The 25,237-nt window shown below is 41.6% G+C and overlaps 2 protein-coding genes, 5 non-coding genes and 1 pseudogene across 8 annotated transcripts in view; 1 reads left to right on the top strand and 7 right to left on the bottom strand.

The window, feature by feature from the left end:
* Positions 1–154: 154 nt before the first annotated feature.
* Rpl4 (ribosomal protein L4) lies at positions 155–4,767 on the bottom strand. Its single transcript, XM_057768973.1, has 10 exons — positions 4,686–4,767; positions 3,455–3,626; positions 3,169–3,275; positions 2,739–2,877; positions 2,291–2,415; positions 1,591–1,720; positions 1,166–1,322; positions 852–935; positions 641–761; positions 155–454 (listed from the first exon to the last, which is right to left on the bottom strand). The coding sequence occupies exons 1-10, from the start codon at positions 4,686–4,688 to the stop codon at positions 221–223; spliced, it is 1,272 nt and encodes a 423-aa protein (XP_057624956.1). The 5' UTR covers positions 4,689–4,767; the 3' UTR covers positions 155–220.
* LOC130874002 (small nucleolar RNA SNORD18) lies at positions 1,461–1,531 on the bottom strand. Its single transcript, XR_009057054.1, has one exon. It is a non-coding gene; the product is annotated as a small nucleolar RNA SNORD18 (small nucleolar RNA).
* LOC130874006 (small nucleolar RNA SNORD16) lies at positions 1,901–1,999 on the bottom strand. Its single transcript, XR_009057057.1, has one exon. It is a non-coding gene; the product is annotated as a small nucleolar RNA SNORD16 (small nucleolar RNA).
* LOC130874001 (small nucleolar RNA SNORD18) lies at positions 2,493–2,565 on the bottom strand. The gene has a single exon (XR_009057053.1). It is a non-coding gene; the product is annotated as a small nucleolar RNA SNORD18 (small nucleolar RNA).
* On the bottom strand, positions 2,943–3,041 carry LOC130874005 (small nucleolar RNA SNORD16). The gene has a single exon (XR_009057056.1). It is a non-coding gene; the product is annotated as a small nucleolar RNA SNORD16 (small nucleolar RNA).
* LOC130874003 (small nucleolar RNA SNORD18) lies at positions 3,350–3,416 on the bottom strand. Its single transcript, XR_009057055.1, has one exon. It is a non-coding gene; the product is annotated as a small nucleolar RNA SNORD18 (small nucleolar RNA).
* A 426-nt stretch (positions 4,768–5,193) lies between the features above and the next one.
* Positions 5,194–25,237, top strand: part of Zwilch (zwilch kinetochore protein) — a 38,774-nt gene continuing 18,730 nt past the window's right edge. The window contains exons 1-10 of one of the 2 annotated variants that reach the window (XM_057767136.1): positions 5,194–5,295; positions 9,360–9,411; positions 10,611–10,706; positions 13,407–13,525; positions 16,761–16,960; positions 18,867–18,937; positions 19,600–19,755; positions 21,249–21,320; positions 23,968–24,061; positions 25,061–25,116. In XM_057767136.1, coding sequence (XP_057623119.1) covers positions 5,243–5,295; positions 9,360–9,411; positions 10,611–10,706; positions 13,407–13,525; positions 16,761–16,960; positions 18,867–18,937; positions 19,600–19,755; positions 21,249–21,320; positions 23,968–24,061; positions 25,061–25,116 — 969 coding nt within the window. In that variant the 5' untranslated portion in view covers positions 5,194–5,242. Of the gene's footprint in view, positions 5,296–9,359; positions 9,412–10,610; positions 10,707–13,406; positions 13,526–16,760; positions 16,961–18,866; positions 18,938–19,599; positions 19,756–21,248; positions 21,321–23,967; positions 24,062–25,060; positions 25,117–25,237 lie in introns of those variants that run through there. The other variant, XM_057767137.1, reaches the window with a different exon arrangement.
* LOC130872606 (40S ribosomal protein S29-like) lies at positions 11,386–11,555 on the bottom strand (annotated as a pseudogene).

The raw sequence follows: 25,237 nt of genomic DNA, 5'->3' as shown, positions 1-25,237 counted from the left end.
ACAGGAGATTGAGATATTAAAAATTTCCTTCTACAACCCTGAGCCTAATCCTTGTAAATCCATATTTCCAAGTGTCATGATACCTATTCCACAAAGGGGGAGGAGGTGGCCCTGGATGCACCCACAATTAAGATTCACACAGATTCTCACTGCATCTTTGATCAGGTTTTTATTCAAATAGGCTGTCTCTATTTGCTCAATGGAATGAAATTTTAATAGGTTAAGCAGCAGACTTTTTCTCTTCTTTAGTTGGTTTCTTCTCTACTGGCTTTTTCTCAGCTGCTGGTTTCTTGGTAGCTGTAGCCTTTTTTCCTGCAGGCTTCTTCTGCTTCTTGACATCCACAGGCTTCTTTTCTTTCTTACTTTCTGCAGGCTTTTTGTCTGCAGTCCCCTTCTCTGATTTGGCAGCCAGTGCTGCTGCTGCTGCTTCCAGTTTCTTCACCCGGAGTTTGTGCTGCAACAACAACGAATAGGAAATTAGGAAACCAAATCTTTAACTGAGATGTTTGAATCCCAGCACCTGAAAGGCAGAAAAAGCAGGTCAATCTGTCAGTTCCAGTACAGCCAGAGGTAGAGACCCAGGAAAGGGGGAAGTACCAAAACTTCTAAAACAAGATTGACACAGCAAACTATGGCTCACATTTCTGGCCTGGCGAAGAATGGTATTCCTGCGCATAGTCTTTGCATATGGGTTGAGCTTCAACATGATTCTCAGGTTCTTCAGTGGATTCTTCTTCAAGACTCTACGCTGAATCTTCTTGCTGTAAAGACGTGGCACTCATCAATCAACATGTACGCCTTTAAAAGTCCAAGTATCAGACTGTAGCATGAGTTAAGTATCAAAACTTTACCGTGGTGCTCGGAGGGCTCTTTGGATCTCTGGACTTTTCAAGATTCTGCTAAGGTCTGTGTTCATCATCTTGTGCATGGGAAGGCTGGAAAAAGACAGGAAGCCCAAATTCTTCTAACTGAACATAAATCATAGAACTGTCCAGCTACTGAATTTTTCACCTTATAACTTTTATAATCATGGATTAGGAACACAGCATTTACCCCCTCCATTGAATGTAATAATTCAATGCTTAATTTAAGAATATAAATCCAGTATGAACATAAACGCACACTTTAGGAATCCATATGTAATAAAGAAACATTGGAAACTCACTTGTAGTTACTCTTGAGAGTAGCAGCCTTACGCCAAGTGCCATACAACTCATCCAACTTGCGGAAAGCACTTTCAGTCCAGATGCAGAAACGCCCCACATGCCCACCAGGAGCAAGTTTCAAAATGTTCAGCTTGCTGACATTAAGCAGAGTAATACCTTTAAAGGCAAGGAAGAATCAGAGACCCTGCATTCAATCAACAGAGGAAATACTTTTATGGCGTATTGAGCTAAACAAGGCACTTAAAAAGATTAATGAATTCTGAAGTTCAAGTCATCGTGGAACTCACTCATCTAGAAATCAGAACTTCCACAAAATCATGTTATTTCAGAAACACGGACCATGAAGTGGAATTTCATCATAACTGAAGATGAGCGAGTATGTATAGAAGAGGCAATTAAAACACTGAATGTTACAAGAATTTACCAGGGATGTTTCTGAAGGCTTTGATGATACCATTATCTTCATTATAGATGATGCAGGGCCCCCTGCGCTGGATACGTCGTCGGTTTCTCATTTTGCCTTTGCCAGCTCTCATTCTCTGAGAGGCATAGACCTATAAGAGTGAGCAGCTTTAGTAGTTGGTCTAAGGTATAACCTTTCCAGCATATCTTCAATTAAAAAGCAAGAACAAAAATACAGGCAAGTAATGGCACTTTCAGCCAAGCCTGATGACGCTTGATCCCTGGGACTATTCTTTGTTAGTATTTCACACCAGTCACTAAAGAAAACGACTTGCTCAGTAACAATTTTCGTCAACCTTCTGAATCAGCTTACCGACAGCAGGCAACTGTCACTGAAAACAGAGTAGGACGCAAATTACAACATCATTGCAAGTAAAACTGCATTGTATCAAGTCCTTTCCGTAAGAAAACAACAGAAATAATTCCATGTTGTCCTCTAACACATACACAAGTGATAAATATCACAAATCAAATCGAAATTGTACTAGAAACATGATGTTACCTAAAGATAACTTTGTTAAAACAATTATCCCATCTGTGGAGCTTTCAGACTTCTATGATCCATATCCAATCTTAACTGAAAGCTGACCACCACTTACCCTAAAGGTAGGTATCCTTTCAACCAAAACCTGACAGTATCAAATGTAAACGTGCACGCTAACCTTTTTGATGTCATTCCAAGCTTTAAGTTTCTTAAGCAGCTGAACAGCCTCCTTGGTCTTCTTGTAACCTTCAACCTTATCTTCAACTACCAAGGGGAGCTCAGGAACTTCCTCAATACGATGACCTAACAAAACCAAGTCAATACTTACTAGTTAAGTCTCAACTCTTTACACACACACCAAAACAAACAACATGCACTGTCAAATCAGAAATTTCCACTAATATCATGTGTTTCAGAAACACGGACCAATTAAATAGAGTTTCATCATTCTGACAGTCAAAAACATGGTAGGAATTTGATGCGAACTACAATCAAGGGCTCTCTAGATTGAAGCAATCAGAACTGCTTTTAGTAAGCACTGAGAGGAAAAGAATTCACACAGGCTGATCACCCAACAGGTTTCAGTGTACAGTAAGCTAAACATCCTGTATCAAAGCATCACAGACCTTTAGACATCACCAAAGCTGGTAAGGCTGAGGCAGCCAGCGCAGAACAGATGGCGTATCGCTTTTGGGTTGTGTTCACTCGGCGGTGCCAACGACGCCAGGTTTTGGTTGGTGCAAACATGCGGCCTCCCCGACACATCTGTTTTCTTTTGTCAAGAATTGAACTATTTTTTTCAGGTCTGAAGAATTAGTAAGCTTATGACTTGCTCAGTAACAATTTTCGTCAACCTTCTGAACCAGCTTACTGACAGCAGGCAACTGTCGCCATGAACAGAGTAAGACGCAAATTACGACATCATAGCAAGTACCCCCCAGAAACATCTCCAGACGTTTGTCTAGAGGATCTGCTTATTGGGGACACTAGTAGTTTTAGATATGATTCAAATAGTCCAGTTAATTGCAACAAATGTCAATAGAAAAAAGAGGATACATTTCCAAAGGCACCCTGGCCAGAACGGTGGGTGCCACCACCTCGAACTCTGGGAATTCGAGCCACAGCTCTGCCAGTACCCCAAGACTCAGCACTGGTCTGATGACCTAAAATTGAGAAGAAATAAGTTTTAAGCACTAAGCCATAACAACCCACGACTTCCTTTATGAAGGGCAAAGGCAGTATCAGAATAGCCATGGAAATCACATGGTTCAGAAACACGGACCAATGGCGTTTCATCACCCACTGCAAAGGAGCCCTGCCCACGACAAATGTAAACCCATACCTGCTAATTCACTGACAGCATAGGGCTGCCTGTTGTTTTTCCTCAAATTGGTGTGAACAAAGTTCACAATATCCGGTCGAATGGGAGCTTTGAAGACAGCTGGCAAAGTGACATTCTTGCCAGATGACTCCCCCTTTTCAGAGTACACCGATATGAGGGGACGGGCACAAGCCTTGGAGAGAAGATAAGTCAGACACAGTCAGAATCATTTCCTGTATTTGGAACCTAGATTTAAAATCATATTTTAAGATGTGCAGAGCAGATATAGGATCACTTGGGAAGAGCTGGAGACCAGAGAGGCAGGTGTTGAGAAACGGGGGTCAATCAATACAGGAACTAAACAAAATGCCCTAACAGAAACATATCAAGATCTGTCATATTTTTAAAATAGAGAGAAAACTTCAAAGCAAAATGTCTCAATAAAGTCTGAAGGTATTGTTCAGTACGACCGTGTTCATTCTACCAGCCCTCACCTTAAGCAAACCTTCCCTGTTCAGACTCAGATAAGCAGGTCACACGGTTCGTATTCGCCTTACCGGAGGCTGGCCCACACCACCTACCTGTCCACTTCTCTTTGACCTGGCTCCTATTCGCTCTTGCAGATCTCAGACTCGGGACCTTTACTTCCTTCCTCTCTCCCTCTAAATTCTCAACTACAAAGCCAACCTATCTAGCCAATTTTAAAATGAAGCTCAGCCATGTCTCCAAATCCTAATTTACGGTAGTCAGACCAACCTTAATCCATGCATTAAGGATAAAGGATAGCACAGGGAACATTTGCGGAAAAGTAATGTATTTAACTACTGTTGTATGTGAACAAGCTCAGGGCTCAAGGATCATTAATACTAATTTCCCTCGGCCCCTTCCTTAGAGGCGGACATACTCATTCACATGCACACACCGGACAGCAAGCACACCATGTGCCAAGGCCACGCCGTCCGCCCGTCGGACGCGTCTCCGGCACTAAAAGGCTCGGTTTCCAGTAGTCTTTTCCCCCTAGAACTACGGAAAGCGAAGATCCCAAAGGTCCCTTTATCGTCTACCCTGCGCTGTCTCCCACGTTGCTCTAAGATGGCTGCCACAGCGCCCACAACCCAGCTCTGTCAAGAAAAGGTGTTAGGTCTTCTTCCCAGCTCCTCCTCTCCTGCCGATTCCATGTCCCGATCCCTTTCCTCTCCCTCATAAGCCCCAGAAACCACGGGAAAGACAAGAGAAGTAGACTTCCACTCACCATGACGGGGAGAGGAGAGAGCCACGCTCCTCTCAACCCGGCTGCTCCCACAGGAAAAGGAAGGACTCACCGCTTAGTCGCCACATATATCCTTCCACTTGGCTCCCGCACCCTGCCCCTCCTCAAAACCAACTGGGAGAACCAAAGTATCTCGCTAGTACACTGAAAAATTTCAAAAGATCATATTATTACTTTACGTGTGTTAAAATTTGTATCTATTCTTTCTAAAACTAAAAAGAATGGTTAGAAAAGAGGGACTCCTTTTCGCGGAATAATTCGTAACTCGACACAACTCTCGCGAGATGTGGTTTCTTGCCCGCCCCTCAATCACAACATCTATTTTATCTTCTTTTTTCTCCCTGACAGAAATGGGAGTCTATTGGAACAGTAAATGTGACGGGATGCTCTAATAAATTCAAACAATGTTTTAACGTTGAGCACGAATGAACTTAATGTTGTAAAGTAGTTCCGGCGGGGCGGGGTCATGGCCTCTGACGTCCGTGTCGGGGCGCGCGTTTCATTTTTGCTGCTCCCGACTGGACCGAGGTCGGTGCGGGATGTGGGCGCGAATGAATTGCGCGGCTGAGGAGTTTTATGCTCGTCTTCTCCAGTGAGTTGTGGTTGAGAAATGGAATGGCACCTTGTTCCTCCCGGCCTTTATATCCCCGCCCGAGTCTCGCCACAGCTGACGGCTTTGCGCCTTGCCTGCTTTGCTCGGGTCCGGGATAGGAGAGGGCGGGTCTTGGCTGTGCAGTGGGTTTGACTCTGCTGAAGCCTGGGTCGCTGCTAGTCTCTCGAGGAAACATCAGTACTTGAGGGACAAGGTGACAAGTCAATTTACTCATCTTGCTCATGCACCCACTTCTAAGTAGAGGCTCCCTGGATACAGAGAAGTAGATGGCATCCTCCTGCCTTAATTAAGCTTTGTCTGACTACTGAAAAGAAATGTGTAGTTGTCCTGTCTCTTCTAATGACCGTATGAGCTACATTTGGCCATGGGCTGGCTTTAAAAAGCATGCTGTTTCGCTGTTTTCGTGATTTTCTTGAGACAGGGGTCTCAACTGTAGCCTAAACTAGACAGAAAGTCACCTCGAATTCGCAGTGACCCTCCTGGCCAGCCTCCTGATGTCAGATTAGGGGCGTGGGCCACCAAGCCAGAATTCACGTTGTTCCTTTAGTGAAATACTGCTGCAAGAGGATTCTGTCAAATCTTCATCCTCTATCACAATCGAGGAGAGTGACTCACAACTGATCCTGCATCAGAATCACCATGGAGGATTGTGAAAATACAGATGTATGGGTTCTGCCCCCAAGATTTTTGACTAATAGGTCTGAAATGAGACCAGAAGTTTACCTTTTTAAATTCTAGGCTCAGGGTGTTGCTGGCTGGGTATAGCACTGTACTTTTTAAATGCTATATTTTTTAACTGCCATTATTGTTCCTCCTGTTTACGAAAGCAGTAATACTTGTAAAATACTTTTACATTATAGGGGGAGAACTACTGGTTTTTGTTGTTGTTGAGATGGTGTTTTTCTGTGTAGCCCTGGCTGTCCTGAAACTCTCTGTAGACCAGGCTTGCCTCCAAATCAGAGATCTACTTGTCTGCCTCCCAAGTGCTGGGATTGAAGGTGTGGCCACCACTGCATAGCTAAGAGCTAGTGTTTTTAGCAAAGCTAATGGTGTCTGTGAACGCGCAGGAACTTCAGTTGTTTTTAACTCTTGTGGTATTTCTGCCACGGTTAAGTGTTTTGTTGTTGTTTTAAATCCCAGGTCTCATGTAGCCCAGGCTGGCTCCAAGCCAAGGATGAGTTTGGACTACTAACCATCCTGCCCCCATCTCCAGGGTGCTGTCATTATAGGCATGCACCATTATGCCCAATTTTTGAGATTCTAGGAACAGAATCCAGGGCTTCACACAAGTTAGGCATGCGTTCTTTTTGTGGTTTTTCGAAACAGGGTTTCTCTGTGTAGCTTTGGTACCTATCTTAGAACTAGCTTTTGTAGACCAGGCTGGCCTTGAACTCACAGAGATCTCCCAGCCTCTGCTTCCCGAGTACTGGGATTAAAGGCACGTGCCATCACCACCTGGCCTAGGCAAGCACTCTTACACCTGAGTTATGTCCCTAGCCTCTGTGGTTATTTTATGCCTGTTTTATCACCCTCACTGATTAAAATTTATCTAGATCCATTGGCTTACTACTTATTTCCTGGGTGTTTTCTTTCCGATGTGGCATTTAACTCCAAAATTATTCTCAAGAGTTCTAAATCTAAGACTCCAACTTCCTTCTTTTCTCCTTTCCCAACCTCCCCACCACCTCTCTTGTTTTATTTTATATGCTGAGGATTGCAGGGGGGTTGGGCTTGTGGTGCTGGACAAGTGTTCTACCATTGATCCCAGTCTCCTTGTTCTTGCCCACATTGTTGTACGTGGGGCCATTATCATGTTTCTAAAAAGCTACAAGTCATTCACTAGTATTTTCCTCCCAGAGTTCTTGGTACCCCATAATTGACAGTTTACTCTTTGGATTCCTGTCGCAGCTGGTTTTGTTTGCTAGTCCCAGTATCTAGCAAGAATGCTTGAGAAACACTTGCTGAATTATTATTGCTTGAAACACAAGCAATATTATTGAATTATATGTAAAGGACAACTATTTTTAAGAGAAATTCACAATCTTGGACCAGAGAGATGGTTCAGAGGTAAAGACACTTGCTACCAAACACCTTAGCATGGGACCCACATAGTGGGAGGAGAAAATATCCCGCAAGCTGTCCTCTGACTTTAGCAAGCACACTCCCCCACACTCACATACACATGCACATGTATAAATAAGTATAATAAGAAACAAAAACAGCCGGCGGTGATCGCACATGCCTTTCATCCCAGTACTTGGGAGGCAGAGGCCAGCCTGGTCTACAGAACTAGTTCCAGGACAGTCAAGACTTACACAAAGAAACCCTGTCTCGAAAAATAAATAAATATATAAAAATAAAAAATAATGCAAGGCGGTGGTGGCGCACACCTTTAATCCCAGTACCCGGGAGGCAGAGGCAGGTGGATCTCTGTGAGTTCGAGGACAGCCTGGTCTACAAGAGCTAGTTCCAGGACAGGCTCTAAAGCTACAGAGAAACCCTGTCTCGAAAAATCAAATAAATAAATAAATAATAAAATGAAATAAAAAAAGTATTTTGCAATATAACAAAAATTAGTCTATCAGGACTGTTTTCGTGTTCCTAGATCAATTAGGTCAAGTATCAGATCAAAAGCTACAAATCATATCCTGAGATAACTGTTAGGCTTTTCAGTAACTACAGCTTCTTTTCCCTGTCAATCAGGCTGGGTATGCATTTGGTATTTCATTTGAGTCTGCTAATGGTTTATAATTTATGTGCTTTGATATGACTATTAAATATCTTATGAAACAGGGCTGAGCAGCTAGTTCAGACACCACTTATGGTGCCTCACAGCTGCATGCACCTCTAACTGGTGGGAGGGACCAGTGCCTTCTTCCAGGCTCTGCAGTTACATGCATGGACACACCCACTAAATAATTAAAATAGCAAATCTTTTATTTTCAAAGATTTATTTATTTGTGCATATGAGTGCTCTATTTGCATATATGCCTGAATGACAGAATAGGGCATCAGATCCTATTGTAAATGGTTGTGAGCCACCATGTGGTTGCTGGGAATTGAACTCAGGACTTCTGGAAGAGCAACAAGTGCTCTTAACCTCTAAGCTATCCCTCAAGCCCCCACCCTTTTTAAAAAATATTTTGGGATGCCTCAGAGGGTAAGAGCACTTAAAGTCTTCCAGAGGACCGGAGTTTGGTTTCCAGTGTCCATAGCAAGCAGCTCACAGTTCCCTGTAACTCCAGTGCCAGGGCAATGCCATCTTGGGCACCTGCGCTCATACATGTATTACCCATTCCCCTTACATACACACATAATCAAAATTTATTTCTGTTTTTTTTTTCCTTTGGTTTTTCAAAACATGGTTTTTCTATAGCTTTGCAGCTTATCCTGGAATTCCCTCTGTAGACCAGACTGACCTTGAACTCACAGAGAGCCACCTGTTTCTACCTCCTGACTGCTGGAATTAAAGGTGTATACCACCACCACCGCCTGGCACTCAAAAATTTCTTTAGATTTACTTATTTTATGTGTATGCTTTGTCTGCATGTAAGTATGTGCACTGTTTCATGCCTGGTGCCTGCAGAGGGCAGAAAAGGGTGTCAGACCCCGTGGAACTGGAGTTACAGATAAGGTTGTGAGCCATCATTTGGTTGCTTGGATCTGAACCCAGGTCCTCTGCAGGAGCAATAGTGTTTAACTCCTTAGCTATCTCTCTAGCCACCTTATCCATGCCTACACACAACCCCCCCCCCAGAAAAAAAACAAAACAAACAAACAAAAAACTTTGTTCCAATACAATCTCACTATGTGTCCCTGGCTGGCCTGGAACTCAGAGATCTGCCTTTTGCTGGAATTAAAGGCATGCCCCACCTTACCTAACCTTCTTTTACCTTTCCTTAACCTAATTGTTTCCCCTTCTGCAGCTATCCTTAGAACTGTGTAAGGACTAAGCTTTTCCACTGATGCATAAATAATGCACCAGCTAATTTCTGAGTTTAAATAATAAGGCTGATCCTCCAGATCTCTGTTTTGTGTTTCAGGGAACTTAATGAAGAAAAGAAAGGAGTCTGTAAAGACCCATTCATCTATGAGGTATGAGCAATTTATTTGGTTTTAAACATAATCATTCTAAAATTAAATTTTTTTAAAAAAATATATATGCTAAATTTTACCCTTTTAGGAGATAATTCTATGAATTTTGACAAATAGCTTCAAAAGTGCAGCTACTCCCATTATCAAAATGTAGACTATTTCCTGTCTAAAAACGTGCTCATGTCTCTGTGTGAGCATTTTCATATGTCTCTAGTACCTGCCGCTGCTAATTTGTTTTCTGTCTCCATAGTTTTGCCGTTTCCAGAATGTCACTAAATAAAATATATGGTTTCTTGGCTTTGGTTCTTTCTTTCTCTTTCTTTCTGTCTGTTTGAGGCGGGTTCCCACTGTGTAGCAAAGAGGGCTTTTCTTTGTTTGTTTGTTTGTTTGTTTTGAGTGCTAGAGGATGAACCCAGGACCTTCAACATGTAGGTGAGCCATCTGCCACCTCTGACTTTCATCCCCATATTTCTTTCTATTTTCTTTTTTTTATATATATATATTTATTTATTTATTATGTATACAATATTCTGTCTGTGTGTATGCCTGAAGGCCTGAAGAGGGCACCAGACCTCATTACAGATGGTTGTGAGCCACCATGTGGTTGCTGGGAATTGAACTCAGGACCTTTGGCAGAGCAGGCAATGCTCTTAACCGCTGAGCCGTGTCTCCAGCCCCTAAAGAGGGCTTTTCAAGGCAGCACATCTTCAGGTGAGCTTTGAAATGTGGACAGGTGGCAGATAAAAGCTGGATTTTCTTGTGTATGTGCATACACGTGTGCTTCTGAGTACATGTCAAGGCCAGAGGTCAATGTCGAGTGTCCTTCTCAGTTGCTGTCCCTCTTAGTTATTTTGTGACAAGGTCTCCCACTTGATCTAGAACTCCTTACTTGGCTATACTGACAGGTCGACAAGCCCCAGAGGTTCTCCCGTCTCTGCCTCCCGAACGCTGGGGTTATAGATGCGTGCCCTTGTGCTCATCTTTACGTGGGCACTAAGGAGTGAGCTGAGGCCCCCGTGCTTGAGCAACAGTTTACAAGCTGACAGATCCCCCAATCCATAAACTAGATTTTCTAAAAATGAGAAACAACTTGACAAAATAAGGAAAACTTTTGAAAACAAGTTTCTTTTTTAGTAATTGGCATGCAGCTGGTCTGTAGCACTTAAATCACACAAAACACTGCAATCTGTTTTTAACAGGCTGATGTGCAAGTGCAGTTGATCAGCAAAGCCCAGCCAGATCTTCTGAAAACTCTTCTAAATGAGAACAGATCGGTGTTTCTTGTGGAAAAAGCGGTAAATATTGGGCTTTGCGGTTCATGCTTGGAAGCCACATTTGTTTCTTTGGGAATGCTCTCATACTACATGTTTTCCCATCAGCATTAATGAAAGTGAACACTAATTTTTTTATGGGTAAGCATGGTGCTCTCTACTGGAAATATAATGCGAACCACAGATAAATACATAATTATACTTTTAGAATAGATTCATTAAGAAAAAGAACAAAACTAGGCACGGTGGCAAACGCCTTTAATCCCAACACTCTGCAAAGGAAAGACAGGTGAATCTCTGAGTGTTCAAGGCCGGCCCAGTCTACATAATTAATTCCAGGACAGCCAGGGCTACATAGTGAGACCTCCCTTTCATCTCAGAAACAAAACAAAACAAAGAACAAATAAAACTATCAATTAATCATTCAAGTCCATTGAACACATTAATAATCCCTTTTGTAAGTTACTGCTATGTGTATTCCATGGTATGGATATGCCACAGTTTGATGCTTGAAGGGCGTTTGGGTTGGTCTTGGTCTTTGGCTTCTATTTATAGAACTACTATAAGAGCCAGAGAGATAGCTCAGTTGTGCTTTTTTGTTTATTTATTTTTTTTGAAGGTCTTCACTTTTTTTTATTCGTACAAAGGCTAGCATGATCTGTTTCACTGGGTAGACAGTCTTGAAAAATCCATTCAAGGTCACTTAGTACAACTTAATAAAGCCTATGTCCTTCATGTACTGACGGAAACACTGAGACACATGTTCAGCCCATATTTCCAGATCAGACCATGGTGGTTAGAGCAGATATGGCAGGAGCAAGAACCCTGGCTGAACTTCTGTGGGTGACTCCGGTTGAGTTGCTGGTGACCCATGATGCCTTCAGACGGCAAAAAGTCGATAGCCAGTTAAGAGTACTGGCTGTTTTTGCAGAGGACTTAGGTTCAGATACCGGCATCCACATGGCAGCTCACAACCTTCCATAACCCTAGTTCCAGGAGATCTGGCTCCCTCCTGGGCAATCATGGGCACTGTGCACCCTTGATGCACAGACATACATGCTGGCAAAGCATCCATACATGAACTAAGAACTGCTATAATTACTCCTGTATTGTTTTTTTGTGTGTGTACATCTAGGTCAAATGTTAATCTCCCCGCCCCCATTTAGTAGCTATGTGGTTCTGGCAAGTGATTTAGTTTTTTGTTAATTTCAGTTTTTTTCCATCTATAAAACAAGGATACTAATAGTGTCTAGCTCATGATTTTTATGGATAATAATGGGGAAATTAAAATGGTGCCTAAAATACACTAATAACTCAGGAAATACTCTTACTGTCATTGTCGTCAAAACCAAAGTCATGTAACCACCGTACAGACATAGCTATTAGATCCTGTAACACTAATGAGAGCTGGCATTCCTAAAAACAATAAGTGTAAAAAGTGAGGGCTAGCAGCCAGTTGGTGGTGGTACACGTCTTTAATCCCAGCACTCGGGAGGCAGAGGCGGGCCAATCTCAGTGAGTTTAAGGCCAGCCTGGTCAACAAAGAGAACTCCAGGACAGCCAGGACTGCTGTACAGAGAAGCCCTGTCTTGAAATACCCTCCTCACTTCCCCCCCAAAAAAGTGAAGGCTAGGGTCTGGAGAGATGGCTCAGTGTTTAATAGCACTAGCTACTCTTCTGGAGGACCTAGGTTCAATTCCCAGCACCCATGTGGCAGCTCACAACTGTCTATGGCTCCTGTTTCAGGGGATTGTATACCCTCACAGAGACATACATGTGGGCAAAACACCAATATACATAAAACACGAATTTTTTTAAAAAGTGAGACTTGAAGCCGGGCGGTGGTGGTGCACGCCTTTAATCCCAGCACTCGGAGACAGGGGCAGGCGGATCTCTGAGTTCAAGGCCGGCCTGGTCTACAAATAGAGTTCAGGACAGCCAGGTAAAAAAGGTGAGGGCTAAGTCAGACAGTGGTGTTATGCACACTTCTAACCCCAACAGGAGTCAGGGGTAGGCGAATCTCTGAGTTTGAGGCCAGCCTGATCTGCAAAGTGAGTTTCAGGACAGCCAGAGCTACAGAGAAACCCTGTCTCGAAAAACAAACAGAAAAAAATGAGGCCTATGGCTGGGTGTGGTACTATATACCTGTAATCCCAGCATGTGGACCTTGTGTCCAAATAAATAAAAGGTAAAATTGAAGGCTGTGTACTCTAAGCACATATCCCACAAGCAGTTTGTTCCAGGTAGGAAATGAAAATATCTAAATATCTGGGGGGTCTTTTGTGGTATTTTACCTTTAGCTTATCATACTGTGCATGCTAGAGCATTTTTCTTTCTTTTTTTTTTTTAAACCTCATTTCCATTTATTGGTACTCAGAAAATGGGGCTTTTGTCCCTCCTTTCCCCAAGGCTGATTCACAGTTGTTTCCAGAATGGCCACTAGGGTGCGCCAGAAGCCTTCCCTGGATTTGACTAGAGCATTTTTCTAATGTCATCAGGTGCTTCCTTTACAAGTAGCAACTACAATCAATATCTTTGGGAGCTGGAGAGATGGCTCAGTCGTTAGGAGGAAAGGGTTTGGTTTGCAGCATCCACGTGGTAGCTCCCTACTGGGTATAACTCCAGTGTCAGTGTTCTTAAATACGGAGCCATCTCTTTAGCATCATTTCCTAGCACAGAAAAAAATTGATTCTTGGATCTGATTAAATTATAATATTTTTAAAGCTTTTGGAGAAGGAAGAAACAAGTCATGTTGAAGAGCCACAGGCTGAAGAAACTGCTATTTCTGATTTCTCTACTGGTGAAAGTGTTAGGCCACTGGCCTTGCCAGTTGGGAGAGCAAGGTAAGTTTTTTGTTTGTTTTGGAAATAGAAGAGAGGATTTAAATTGAAATATTGTTGGGGCTGAGGAGGTAGCTCTGTGTGTAGACTGTTTGATTAGCATACATGGAGCCCTAGATTTGAGCCCCAGCACTGGATAAAACCACAAATGGTGACACACACCTTTAATTCTAGCACTTGGGAGACAGAAGGAGGAGGGTCAGAAGTTCAAGGTCATCCTTTACTACTAAATAAGTTTTCAGCAGACTTGGCTACATGAGACCCTTACTCAAAAGGGAAAAAAACTCTGTAACTTTCACCATTCTTACAGACATTGAAAAACTGCACCTAGGGGCTGGAGAGAGGGCTCAGTGGTTAAGAGCATTGCCTGCTCTTCCAAAGGTCCTGAGTTCAATTCCAAGCAACCACTTGGTGCCTCACAACCATCTGTAATGAGGTCTGGTGCCCTCTTCTGGCCTTCAGGCATGCACACAGACAGAATATTATATATGTAATAAATAAATAAATTAATTAATTAATTAAAAAAAACTGCACCTAACCCTAAAGTATGTGCCTTCCTTGATATCTGTATGCCTAGCTCTCCAAGGATAGCCCTATTGAGATATCCCATAGGTATCCTGAACGTGACCTGTAAAACTGTGGCTTCCTAATTGTTTGCTTTGAATCTAGCCCAGTTTCTCTTTTTCCCTACTACCAGAGTTATCTTTTTATTTTTTATTTATTTATTTATTTTTTTGGTTTTTCGAGACAGGGTTTCTCTGTAGTTTTGGAGCCTGTCCTGGACCTAGCTCTTGTAGACCAGGCTGGTCTCGAACTCACAGAGATCCACCTGCCTCTGCCTCCCGAGTGCTGGGATTAAAGGCGTGCGCCACCACCGCCCGGCCAGAGTTATCTTTTTAAAATTGGATGATTTTGGGCTGGAGAGATGGCTCAGTGGTTAAGAGCATTGACTGCTCTTCCAGAGGTCCTGAGTTCAATACCCAGCAACCACATGGAGGCTCAGAACCATCTGTAGTAAGATCTGGTGCCCTCTTCTGGCCTGTAGGCATACATGCAGACAGAATACTGTATACTTAATAAATGAATAAATCTTTAAAAAAATAAAATAAAAAATAAAATAAAATTGAATGATTTTTTTTAGAAAGCATGGTTGTATTGCTTCAATACTTAAAAATCCTGTATAGGTTCTTCATTGCGTTCATGGTTAAATCCATGCCTGATGCACAGGAGCCTTCATTTTTCTAACTCCAGAGGTTTTCCATCAGGGGGTGCTACTAAGTTGGCATTCAAACTATTCAGAAATGTTTCTAGGTGTCACAATGACTATAGCTCTGGGTATATCCTGGGCACCTGTCGTACACAGCATGAATTATAATGTCCAAGAAATCAGTGTGCTTCCAGAATATGCTTGTTTGCCTTTTAAGTTTCTTTTCTTGCTTTCCTGCTGTATATATACGTTGTGGCCTCCATCCAGGCCCTTGCCGCCTGCAAACCGAAGTCTTTGCCTTCAAGGAATTCTGGAGGATAGAGTCTTAAGAATCCTAACATTGGGGGATGGAGAGATAGCTCAGCAGTTAAGAGCATTGTCTGTTCTTCCAAAGGTCCTGAGTTCAATTCCCAGCAACTGCATGGTGGTTCACAACCATCGGTAGAGAGATCTGATGCCCTCTTCTGGCCGCAGACATACATGCAGACAGAACACTGAGAATACTGTATACATAATAAATAAATAAATCTTTTAAAAACTAAAAATAAAAAAAAAATGAACTTTTTTATGCTGGTTAATGAGTTTTTTCCCCTGACTTTTTGGACTATAGTCATAACGTGGCCTCTTTTCTCTTCTGCTAATATGTTTGGGTTATTTGTGAGTGTGTGTGTGTGTGTTCATGTGGGAAGAAATACCCTTGGATATGCAGGCCAGAAAACAACTTCAAGTGCTGTTTCTTTTTTTTTCTTTTTTTTTATATTTATTCATTTATTATGTATACAATATTCTGTCTGCATGTATGCCTGCAGGCCAGAAGAGGGCACCAGACCTCATTACAGATGATTGTAAACTACCATGTGGTTGCTGGGATTTGAACTCAGGACCTTTGGAAGAGCAGGCAATGCTCTTAACCACTGAGCCAAGTCTCCAGCCCTCAAGTGCTGTTTCTTAAATGTAGTCCAGTGCCTTTTATGGCCTAGAATTTGACAAATTGGCTAGGAGGACTGACCTGTTTCCAGGATCCTCCTGTTTTCCCCCTCCAGTGCTGGGATTAATAAGTGCACAAATCATCCACACCCAATTTTTGTTTCTATTTATATTTTTAATTTATATATATATATATATACACACATACATAACATATTTGTATGCATATGCCACATGCATGTGGGTCCCTGTGGAGTTCAAAAGGTAGTCAGATTCCCCTGGAGCTGGAATTAAAGGCAGTTATGAACTACGGGACATGACAGCTGGGAATCAAACTCGGATCCTCCGGCAGAGCAACAAGTGCTCTTAACCCATAAGCTGTCCAGTCCCGTGTGTGTACGTGTGTTTAACATGGGTTCTGAAGATGGAACTCGGGTTCTTATGTTTGCAAGGCAAGCACGTTTATCAACTGAGCTGTCTCCTGGTCCTATCGTTTCTTGGTTTTCTATTTCTTTGTGCCTTTCATACTACTGTCTTAAGATTTTTGTGCTTATTTCTTAAAGTCCAATGCCTTAGAAATTTCCTTTTTGAATATCTAATAGTAAATTGTTTCTATCTCTTGAAAAATAGAAGTTTAAGCTTCATTTTTAGTTGACTTTTAATTTTGAGTGGTCTATACCTTTGACTTCTCGATACCTTAATGCACATTTACCAGTTGTTCATGTTTTGATATGTCTACATTATCATTTTTCTCTTCTTTTCTTTTTCTTTCTTTTTAAGATTTATTTTTTTATTATGTATACAATGTTCTGTCTGCATGTATGCCTGCACACCAGAAGAGGGTACCAGATCTCATTACAGATGGTTGTGAACCACCATGTGGTTGCTGGGAATTGAACTCAGGACCTTTGGAAGAGCAGGCAATGCTTTTAACCTCTGAGCCATCTCTCCAGCCCTTCACTTATCTTTTTTAAATTAAAAAATAGAAAAGTAGGGCACGGGGTGGTACTGAGCATGTGATCTACCACTGGGCCACACTTTGAGCTTCAAAGATAGCATGTGATTGTTATTTTATAATTGGTTCTCCTATCCGTTGTTTTCAAGGCAACTAATTGGGCTTTACACCATGGCTCACAATCCTAATATGACCCATTTGAAGATTAAGCAGCCAGTTACTGCTCTTCCTCCTCTTTGGGTGAGATGTGACAGTTCAGATCCTGAAGGTACCTGTTGGCTAGGAGCTGAGCTCATCACAGCAAATGACATCATTACAGGAGTTGTCTTATATGTGGTCACTTGTAAAGGTGAGTGCTCAGTCTTGGTATATTTATTTGCATAGTTGTTTTGTGGTATTCCTGAGCTTTCATGTAGGAGGGAAGTGTAACGTGGAACATTGAGTTTGTGCTTATCATCAGGGAGGAGGTCAGAACTCCTGAAAGTCTCGACATGTTCTGATGCTTTGTTTAGGTTTAATTTGTACTTTTTTTTTTTTTTTTTTTTTTTTTTGATTTTCGAGACAGGGTTTCTCTGTAGTTTTTGGTGCCTGTCCTGGAACTAGCTCTTGTAGACCAGGCTGGCCTCGAACTCACAGGGATCCGCCTGCCTCTGCCTCCTGAGTGCTGGGATTAAGGGTGTGTGCCACCACCATCCGGCTCACCCTCCAATTGAGACTACAAGTCCATGCCAGTGTGCCTGGCTATTTATTTTCCATTTATTTTTGTGTGTGCCCATTTGTTGTTTGCTTATTGCTTATATATTATATATTTTATTATGTTATCATATATTTTATATTTATTCTCTAAATCTATATTATATATTTTTATTGCTTATACATTAGATATATTGTTTGTTTGTTGCTTATAGCACAGTCTGAGTTCAAATTCAGTATCCTTCTGCTCAGCCTCCTGAGTAGCTAAGATTCTAGATGTGAGTTTCCATATTGGACTTTAAATATATTCTTTTTTAAAATTTATTTATTTTATGTTCATGAAGGTATTAAATCCCTTGAAACTGGAACTACAGACAGCTGTGAGCTGCCACGTGGGTGCTGGGAATTGAAACCAGGTCCTCTGGAAGAACAGCCAGTTCTCTTAACTACTAAACCATCTCACCAGCCCCTATTCTTTTCTTTTTTGAGACAAGGTTTTACTGTGTAGCCCTGGTGGGCCTGAACTTAGTACATAGACTAGAGTGTTGGAATGAACAGGGATTCACCTGCCTCTATTTCTTTTTTATAACTTATTTTTAGTTAATGTACTTGCATGTTTGGCCTGCATGTCTGTCTGTCTATCTGAAGGTGTCAGATCCCCTGGAACTGGAGTTATAGACAGTTATAAGCTGCCATGTGGGTGCTGGGAATTGAACCTAGGTCTTCTGGAAGAACAGCCACTGTTCTTAACTGCTTATTTGAGTCTGTCTCTTGAGTGCTAGGATTAAAGACATGTGTCACCATGCCCAGTTAATTCCATTTTCTTTTTTTAATAAAAATTTTTTCATGTAATATATTCTAATAATAGTTTCACCTCCCCCAACTCCTCCCAGAACAGACCCCCTCCCCACCACCCACCCAACCAACTCCCCTTTCTTTCTCTATTTAACACTTTGTTTTGGGTTTGGGGTGTTTGTTGCAAGGGAAGGAGCTACTTGTTTGTCCTGGCCGCCTGGCTAGCTTAGCCCCAAAATAACCACACAGAAATTGTATTAATTAAATCACTGCTTGGCCCATTATCTCTAGCTCTTATTGGCTAACTCTCACATCTTGATTGAACTCATTTCTATTAATCTGTATAGTGCCATGTGGCAGTGGCTTACCAGGGAAAGATTCTAACCAGCGTCCCTCTTAAGCGGAGGATCCATGACTTCTCCCTGACTCTGCTCTCTTCCTCCCAGTATTCAGTTCTGTCTTTTCTGCCTACCTAAGTTCTGCCCTATCAGGCCCAAAGCAGTGTCTTTATTCATTAACCAATGAAAGCAACACACAAACAGAAGGACCTCCTACACCAGGTTTTGTTTGTTTGTTTGTTTTGAGACAAGATCTCACTATGTAACACTGGTTATCTTGGAACTCCCTCTATAGACCAAGCTGTCCTCAAACTCAAAGAGGTCTGCCTCTTGAGTGCTGGGATTAAAGGTCTGAGTTACCACTGTCCAATATAATTTTATAATTTGGAATTAAATCTTTCCCCTTTTTTTTCATTTCATGTTTTGTAGCTGACAAAAATTACTCTGAAGATCTGGAAAATCTAAAAAATTCACACAAGAAAAGACATCACTTGTCTGCTGTGAGTATTTGTCTTGTTATCTACTTACACAGAGCTCGATTGATCTGCCTCCTAGCATAACAGCTTTCTTCTCACTATGACTAGACGTTCCTCTTGTCAGAGTATTTGTATTTATTTTATATCAGCCAGGGCACAGTTATTCTTTGGTATCTTTAGGTTGGCTATAGAATCGTGCTGAAGCACTAAAATCTGTGCTTGAGATTCAAGGTGGCAGACTCCTTAGACAGAATACCCACATAATATATATGTACAATATTTGTTGGTTAAAAGAATTGTCTTATAAACTAGGCAGTGGTGTCGCCCGCCTTTAATCCCAGCACTTGGGAGGCAGAGGCAGGCGAATCTCTGTGAGTTCGAGGCCAGCCTGGTCTACAAGAGCTAGTTCTGGGACAGGCATCAAAGCTACAGAGAAACCCTGTCTCGAAAAACCAAAAAAAAGGGGGGGGGGCAAGAGCTAGTTCCGAGACAGCTAGGGTTACACAGAGAAACCCTGTCTTGAAAAAGAAAAACAACAACAAAATTGTCTTATATTTTCATTTGGGGTGACAGTGTGATATATAGTGCTTTTTTTTTTTTCTTTTGGGACACACATCAAGGTGGTTTTGATAATGGTTTGGTCATATGAAGTTGTTGCTAATGATCTTCCTGTGACTTGTCTTCAGGTAACAGCCAGAGGATTTGCCCAATATGAACTCTTTAAGTCCACTGACTTGGATGATGTTGTCACCCCGTCACAAACTACAGTCACTTTGGATCTTTCCTGGAGTCCTGTGGATGAGATTCTTCAAACCCCTCCCCTGTCTTCCACTGCAACTCTGGTAGGAATGGACCTGTCTTCTCTTTAAGCTCCTGAGTGGTCTACGTGTTTATTGCTAATGCTGTATGACACTGACTGGTGTTAGGCTGTACACTTAGAAACCTTGGCTGGCTCCCAGGGTCTCAACAGGCAACTCCTGCCTCTGCCTCCCAAGTGCTGGGATTATAGGCGTGTGCCACCACCGCCCGGCAATTTGTGACTTCTTGATTTAGCATCCAGAGTAGCTGGGATTATAGACCTGCAGCACCAGGTTTGGCTCTTTTGCAGGCTCTAAAAATCATGTTTTAAGCCGGGTGGTGGTGGGGCATGCCTTTAATCCCAGCACTCAGGAGGCAGAGGCAGGCGGATCTTTGTGCGTTCGAGCCCAGCTTGGTCTACAAGAGCTAGTTCCAGGACAGGCTCTAAAACTACAGTGAAACCCTGTCTCCTCAAAAAACCAAAAAAAAAAAAAAAAAAAAAAAAATCATGGGGCGGTGGTGGGGCCGCCTTTAATCCCAACACTCAGAGGTAGAGGCAGGTGGATCTCTGAGTTCTAGACCACTTTGGTCTACAGAGCAAGTACCAGGACAACCAAGACTACACACAAAGAAACTCTGTCTTGTCGGGATCTGATGGTGGTGCATGCCTTTAATTCCAGCACTTGGGAGGCAGAGACAAGCAGATCTCTGTGAGTTTGAGACCAGAGTGGTATACATAGCTAATTCTAGGACAGCCAAGATGACACACACACACACAAAATCCTATCTCGAAGAGAAAAATGTATGTTTTAAAAATCTAGGGCTGGAAAAAAAAAATCTAGGGCTGGGGATATAGCTCAGAGGTAAAGTACTTGCCTACATCCAATCCCTAGACTGTGTAGTATAGGGAAAGGTATTTTAAAAGAATAGGAAATAATAAACAAAAGTTTAAAAGAAGTGTATATACATAACATGTACAACTGTGGATGTCAATATATTTTGTTAAAAAAAAATTATGCCCAGAAGTATGCATAGTATTAACAATCGTTCTCTTGAAGGGTAGGATTGTGGGTAATTCTATTTGTGTTTTCTTCTCCTGTAGTAGGAATTTACTTACTTGTTTTTAAGGACTTAGGTTGTAAAGCTATATCTTTTGGCTAGACTTGTGTGCTGGTTTACTTAGGAGTCTAATAGAGTGATTTATTGGAACTTCGTTTTCAATGTGTCATAATGCTGAGTATCAAGTTTGGAGCTATTTATTTAAAATTTCTTCCACCTGTGCTCTTGAGGAAAGGCATGTGAGGGAGGCAGTTTTTCCATCTTCATGGTACAGAGGAGGGCAGTGGCCTCGTTCAGGTTGTGTATCAGAATGACTGGATCTGTAAGATCTCAGGGTAAGATGTTTTGAGCATGGTGTAAACCTGATTTAACTTACTGGTGCTTTATAAAACATGTAATTGAAATACAAGTCACAATGACTCTTGGACAGAAAAGATGAGGTTGCCAATGAAAACTGATGGTCTTTGATACTTTTTAGAATATCAGAGTACAATCAGGAGAGCCCAGAGGTTGTTTGAATCATCTCCACAGAGAACTGAAATTTCTCCTTGTGAGTATCCTTCTGGAATTTCTTTCATTGAATTACACATTATCAGGCCCGGTGGTGGCGCACACCTTTAATTCCAGCACTTGGGAGGCAGAGGCAGGCGGATCTCTGTGGGTTCGAGGCCAGCCTGGTCTACAGAGGGAGTTCCAGGATAGGCTCCAAAGCTACACAGAAAAACCTGTCTCAAAAACCAAAAAAAAAAAAAAAAAAAAGAATGTTATATTTCATCATACTCTAGACAACTTGGGTAGTTACTCATGTGGCAGTTGTCCTCAAAATGAAAGGGGCTCCACTTAGTAGCTTCCCACATTCTTCACCTTTCTACTTGGCTGACAGAATAATACAAGTCATCACCACAATTAGGTTTTCATTGCTGTTGGTTTTTTTTTTAATTTTTTATTTATTTATTTTTTTTTATTTTATGTGCATTGGTGTCTTGTCTGCATGTATGCCTGTGTGAGGGTGTTGTATCCCCTGGAACTGGAGTTACACATAGTTGTGAACTGCCATGTCAGTCCTGGGAATTGAACTTGGGTCCTCTGGAAGAGAAGCCAGTGCTCTTAACCATTGAGCCACCTTTCCAGCCCCCACAATTAGTTTTCAAACATTTCATCAGTCCTAAATGAAACCCTGTATCCGTAGTGTGGTTTAGTACTCACTCCACAACCTTGTCAGCCTTTGTCAACCTCTAATCTACTTAATAAGGTTTTGTTAGCTGGGCGGTGGTGGCGCACGTCTTTAATCCCAGCACTCGGGAGGCAGAGGCAGGCGGATCTCTGTGAGTTCGAGACCAGCCTGGTCTACAAGAGCTAGTTCCAGGACAGGCTCCAAAGCCACAGAGAAACCCTGTCTCGAAAAACCAAAAAAAAAAAAAAATAAGGTTTTGTTAGTTTTAATTGTCTAATAGCATCTCATCGTCCCTTCATCAGATGATTAACATTTCAATATTTTTGAACTTTTTGACTATTATGAATAATATTGCTATGAACATTTATACAAATTTTTTGTAGGAACATATGTTTTCTGTGTCTCTGGTGAAATTTCTAGGTCATATGACAACTATGTTTAAGCCATCCTTTCCCCTGACACGTCACACACTCACATAGAATCACAGATGTGTAGGCTGTGTGTGTCTACAGTCTTTTCAAATTCAATCCTTGTATTTTATAAATGGATACAAATTTTTTTATTCTTATGCACATATGTCCTCTTTTCCTTGTACTCTTTTTTTTGTCCTTTTGACTGCCCCCTCTCTTTTTTTGCCTTTTAAAATTATATTTTATTTATTTGCTGTACCAATCAATCAATCAATTAAAGCCCTTTCACCTCCATCAAACACACCCTCAAGATCATGCATTGTTTCTCAATAGAGACACTGTGGGCATTTTACACTGGCCCATTCTTTGTGATTTGGAAAATCCTACAAATAGCAATATGTTAAACATCCCTGATTTCCACCAAGTTAATTTGACACATAAAAAATTATCTTTACGGCTGGGCAGTGGTGGCGCATGCCTTTAATCACAGCACTCGGGAGGCAGACAGGCGGATCTCTGTGAGTTCGAGGCCAGCCTGGTCTACAAGAGCTGGTTCTGGGACTGACTCCAAAGCAACACAGAGAAACCCTGTCTCGAAAAACAAACAACAACAACAAAAAATTATCTTTACCTTTTTCATAAACCCTCTAGAAATAGGAAATGATCTCTTTTCTGTTGAAAACATTTTTCTTTTCTCTAGGAATAAAGGAATTGCTAACTACTTGATCCTGTCATTTTATGTTACAAAATGAATGAATGGTTGATATGATCTCTCATATGAAGCAAAAAAAACAAAAACAAAAACAAAACTTGTGAAGTTTCTCGGTCTTTTGATGACTTTGCCCTCTTCCTTCTGTTTTCTACTGTTTGTTCACTCTGGCTGGAGTCATCCCTTCCTGATCTTCTCCCTCGTCCTTCCCTACTATAGACTCGGCTTAGGTTTTGGTGTGTGCAAATTATATTGTGTTTGGCTAAACTTGCTTTCAGTTTCACATTTGTGGTTTCATTGTTTTTCACCTGTAATCTATCTTTATTTACCCAGGATCACGTCGTTAGTGTGTGCATAGCATTAGAGTTGAGAGTAACAACCTGCTGAGTGTGTATCCTGTATTGCTTCTTAGTCACTGTGTGAGTTTCATCTAGTTACTCAAGTTTTCTTAGCCTCAATCAAATGAGGATAATAGTAGTATCTGCCTCAGAGAGTTTAGTCCAGATTTAAGTAACATTCAAAAGCACTATCCCTAGTGAGTGGTCAGTAGTCAAGAACCATTACCATAGGACTGGAGAGAAGGCTCATCGGTTAAGAGCACTTGTTGCTCTTCCAGAGGACCTGAGTTTGATTCCTAGTACCCACATGGTGCCTCATAACCACCTGTAACTCCATTTCCAGTTTATCCAATGCCCTCGTTTGAACTCTGAAGGCACTGAACACTTATGTGATGCACAGATATACATGTAGGGAAAAAAAAACACTCAATACAAGCAATAAAATAAATATATCTAAAAAATTTTATTTAAAGAACAGCTACCTTATTGATACTATTAAATACATCCCTATTAATTAAGCTATGATTTCTGCTAACATGTTTTCTGGCTGTTAAATTGTTCTACAGGTTTTGGCTGACGGCTTGAGGACTGGTGTAACCGAATGGCTTGAACCTCTGGAAACAAAATCAGCTGTTGAACTTGTACAAGAATTTCTGAATGGTGCTTGTTTTCATAATCTGTTCTTGTTTGTTCCTTGTTTTTAATTGGGTGCATATGCTTACTATATTTAAATATCAGTTGTCTGTGGCTTTATATAGCTTTGAGTTAGACTACATTGAAGCTGTGATCTGATCTAGTTGGAGGCACAGCTTTGGTTCTAAAGTATCAAAGATAAATGTTATTAAAATTATAAGATTTTGTTTGAGCCAAGCCTAGCAGCACAGGCCTATAAGCCTAGCTTGAGAGACTGAGGCGGGAGACGTGTTAGATAGAGCTGCAGAGTACGTTCAATGCCAAGCTAGACAACTTAGTAAGACTTTGTCACAAAATAAATGCAATAGTAAAAAGAGGGGGCGGGAGAAATGACTCAGTGGTTAAGAGCCCCGCCTGCTCTTCCAAAGGTCCTGAGTTCAATTCCTAGCAACCACATGGTGGCTCACAACCATCTGTAATGAGGTCTGGTGCCCTCTTCTGGCCTTCAGGCATACATGTATGATAGATAGATAGATAGATAGATAGATAGATAGATAGATAGATAGATAGATAGATAGATAGATAGATAGATAGATGATTGATAGATGATAGATAGATAGATAGATAGATAGATAGATAGATAGATAGATAGATAGATATTTAATACCAAAAAAAAAAGAGTAAAAAGAGGGCCTGGGATATAGCTCAGTGGTAGAGCACTTGCCAACTGTTCTTGAGTCCCTAGATTTGATCAGGCTTCGGGACTGCAGAAAGAGAGACTGTTTGTGTGGACATTTGTGTAGCACAGGTGGGTTTGAGACTGTAGACGACTGATGAGCCGTTTGGGTGTTCTCCACATGCCTGCCGTTATGCTGCACTCCAGCTGTAGGAGGGCTCCCACAGTGGTAGTTTGCTACAGCCTCTGTACTCCTGCTCACATTTGCTGCTTGAAAACAGGATTGGGATGGAAATAATATGGGAAGCAGAAAAATAAAATCAAGTTAATGAGCTTTTTCTACTTTCTAGACTTAAATAGACTGGATGAATTCGATGATTCTACAAAAAAAGACACACAAAAAGAGGTAAGCAATGACTCTCAGATAGAATCTTAGCCTGTGGGCTGGAGAGATGGCTCAGCGGTTCAGAACACTAGCTGCTCTTCCAAAGGACCCAAGTTCAATTCCCAGCACCCATACAACAGCT

The sequence above is a fragment of the Chionomys nivalis genome, chromosome 4 (genome assembly GCF_950005125.1).
Source record: "Chionomys nivalis chromosome 4, mChiNiv1.1, whole genome shotgun sequence".
NCBI lineage: Eukaryota > Metazoa > Chordata > Mammalia > Rodentia > Cricetidae > Chionomys > Chionomys nivalis.
The sequence above is the reverse complement of the archived record's forward strand: the minus strand, read 5'-3'. Positions and strand labels throughout refer to the sequence as shown.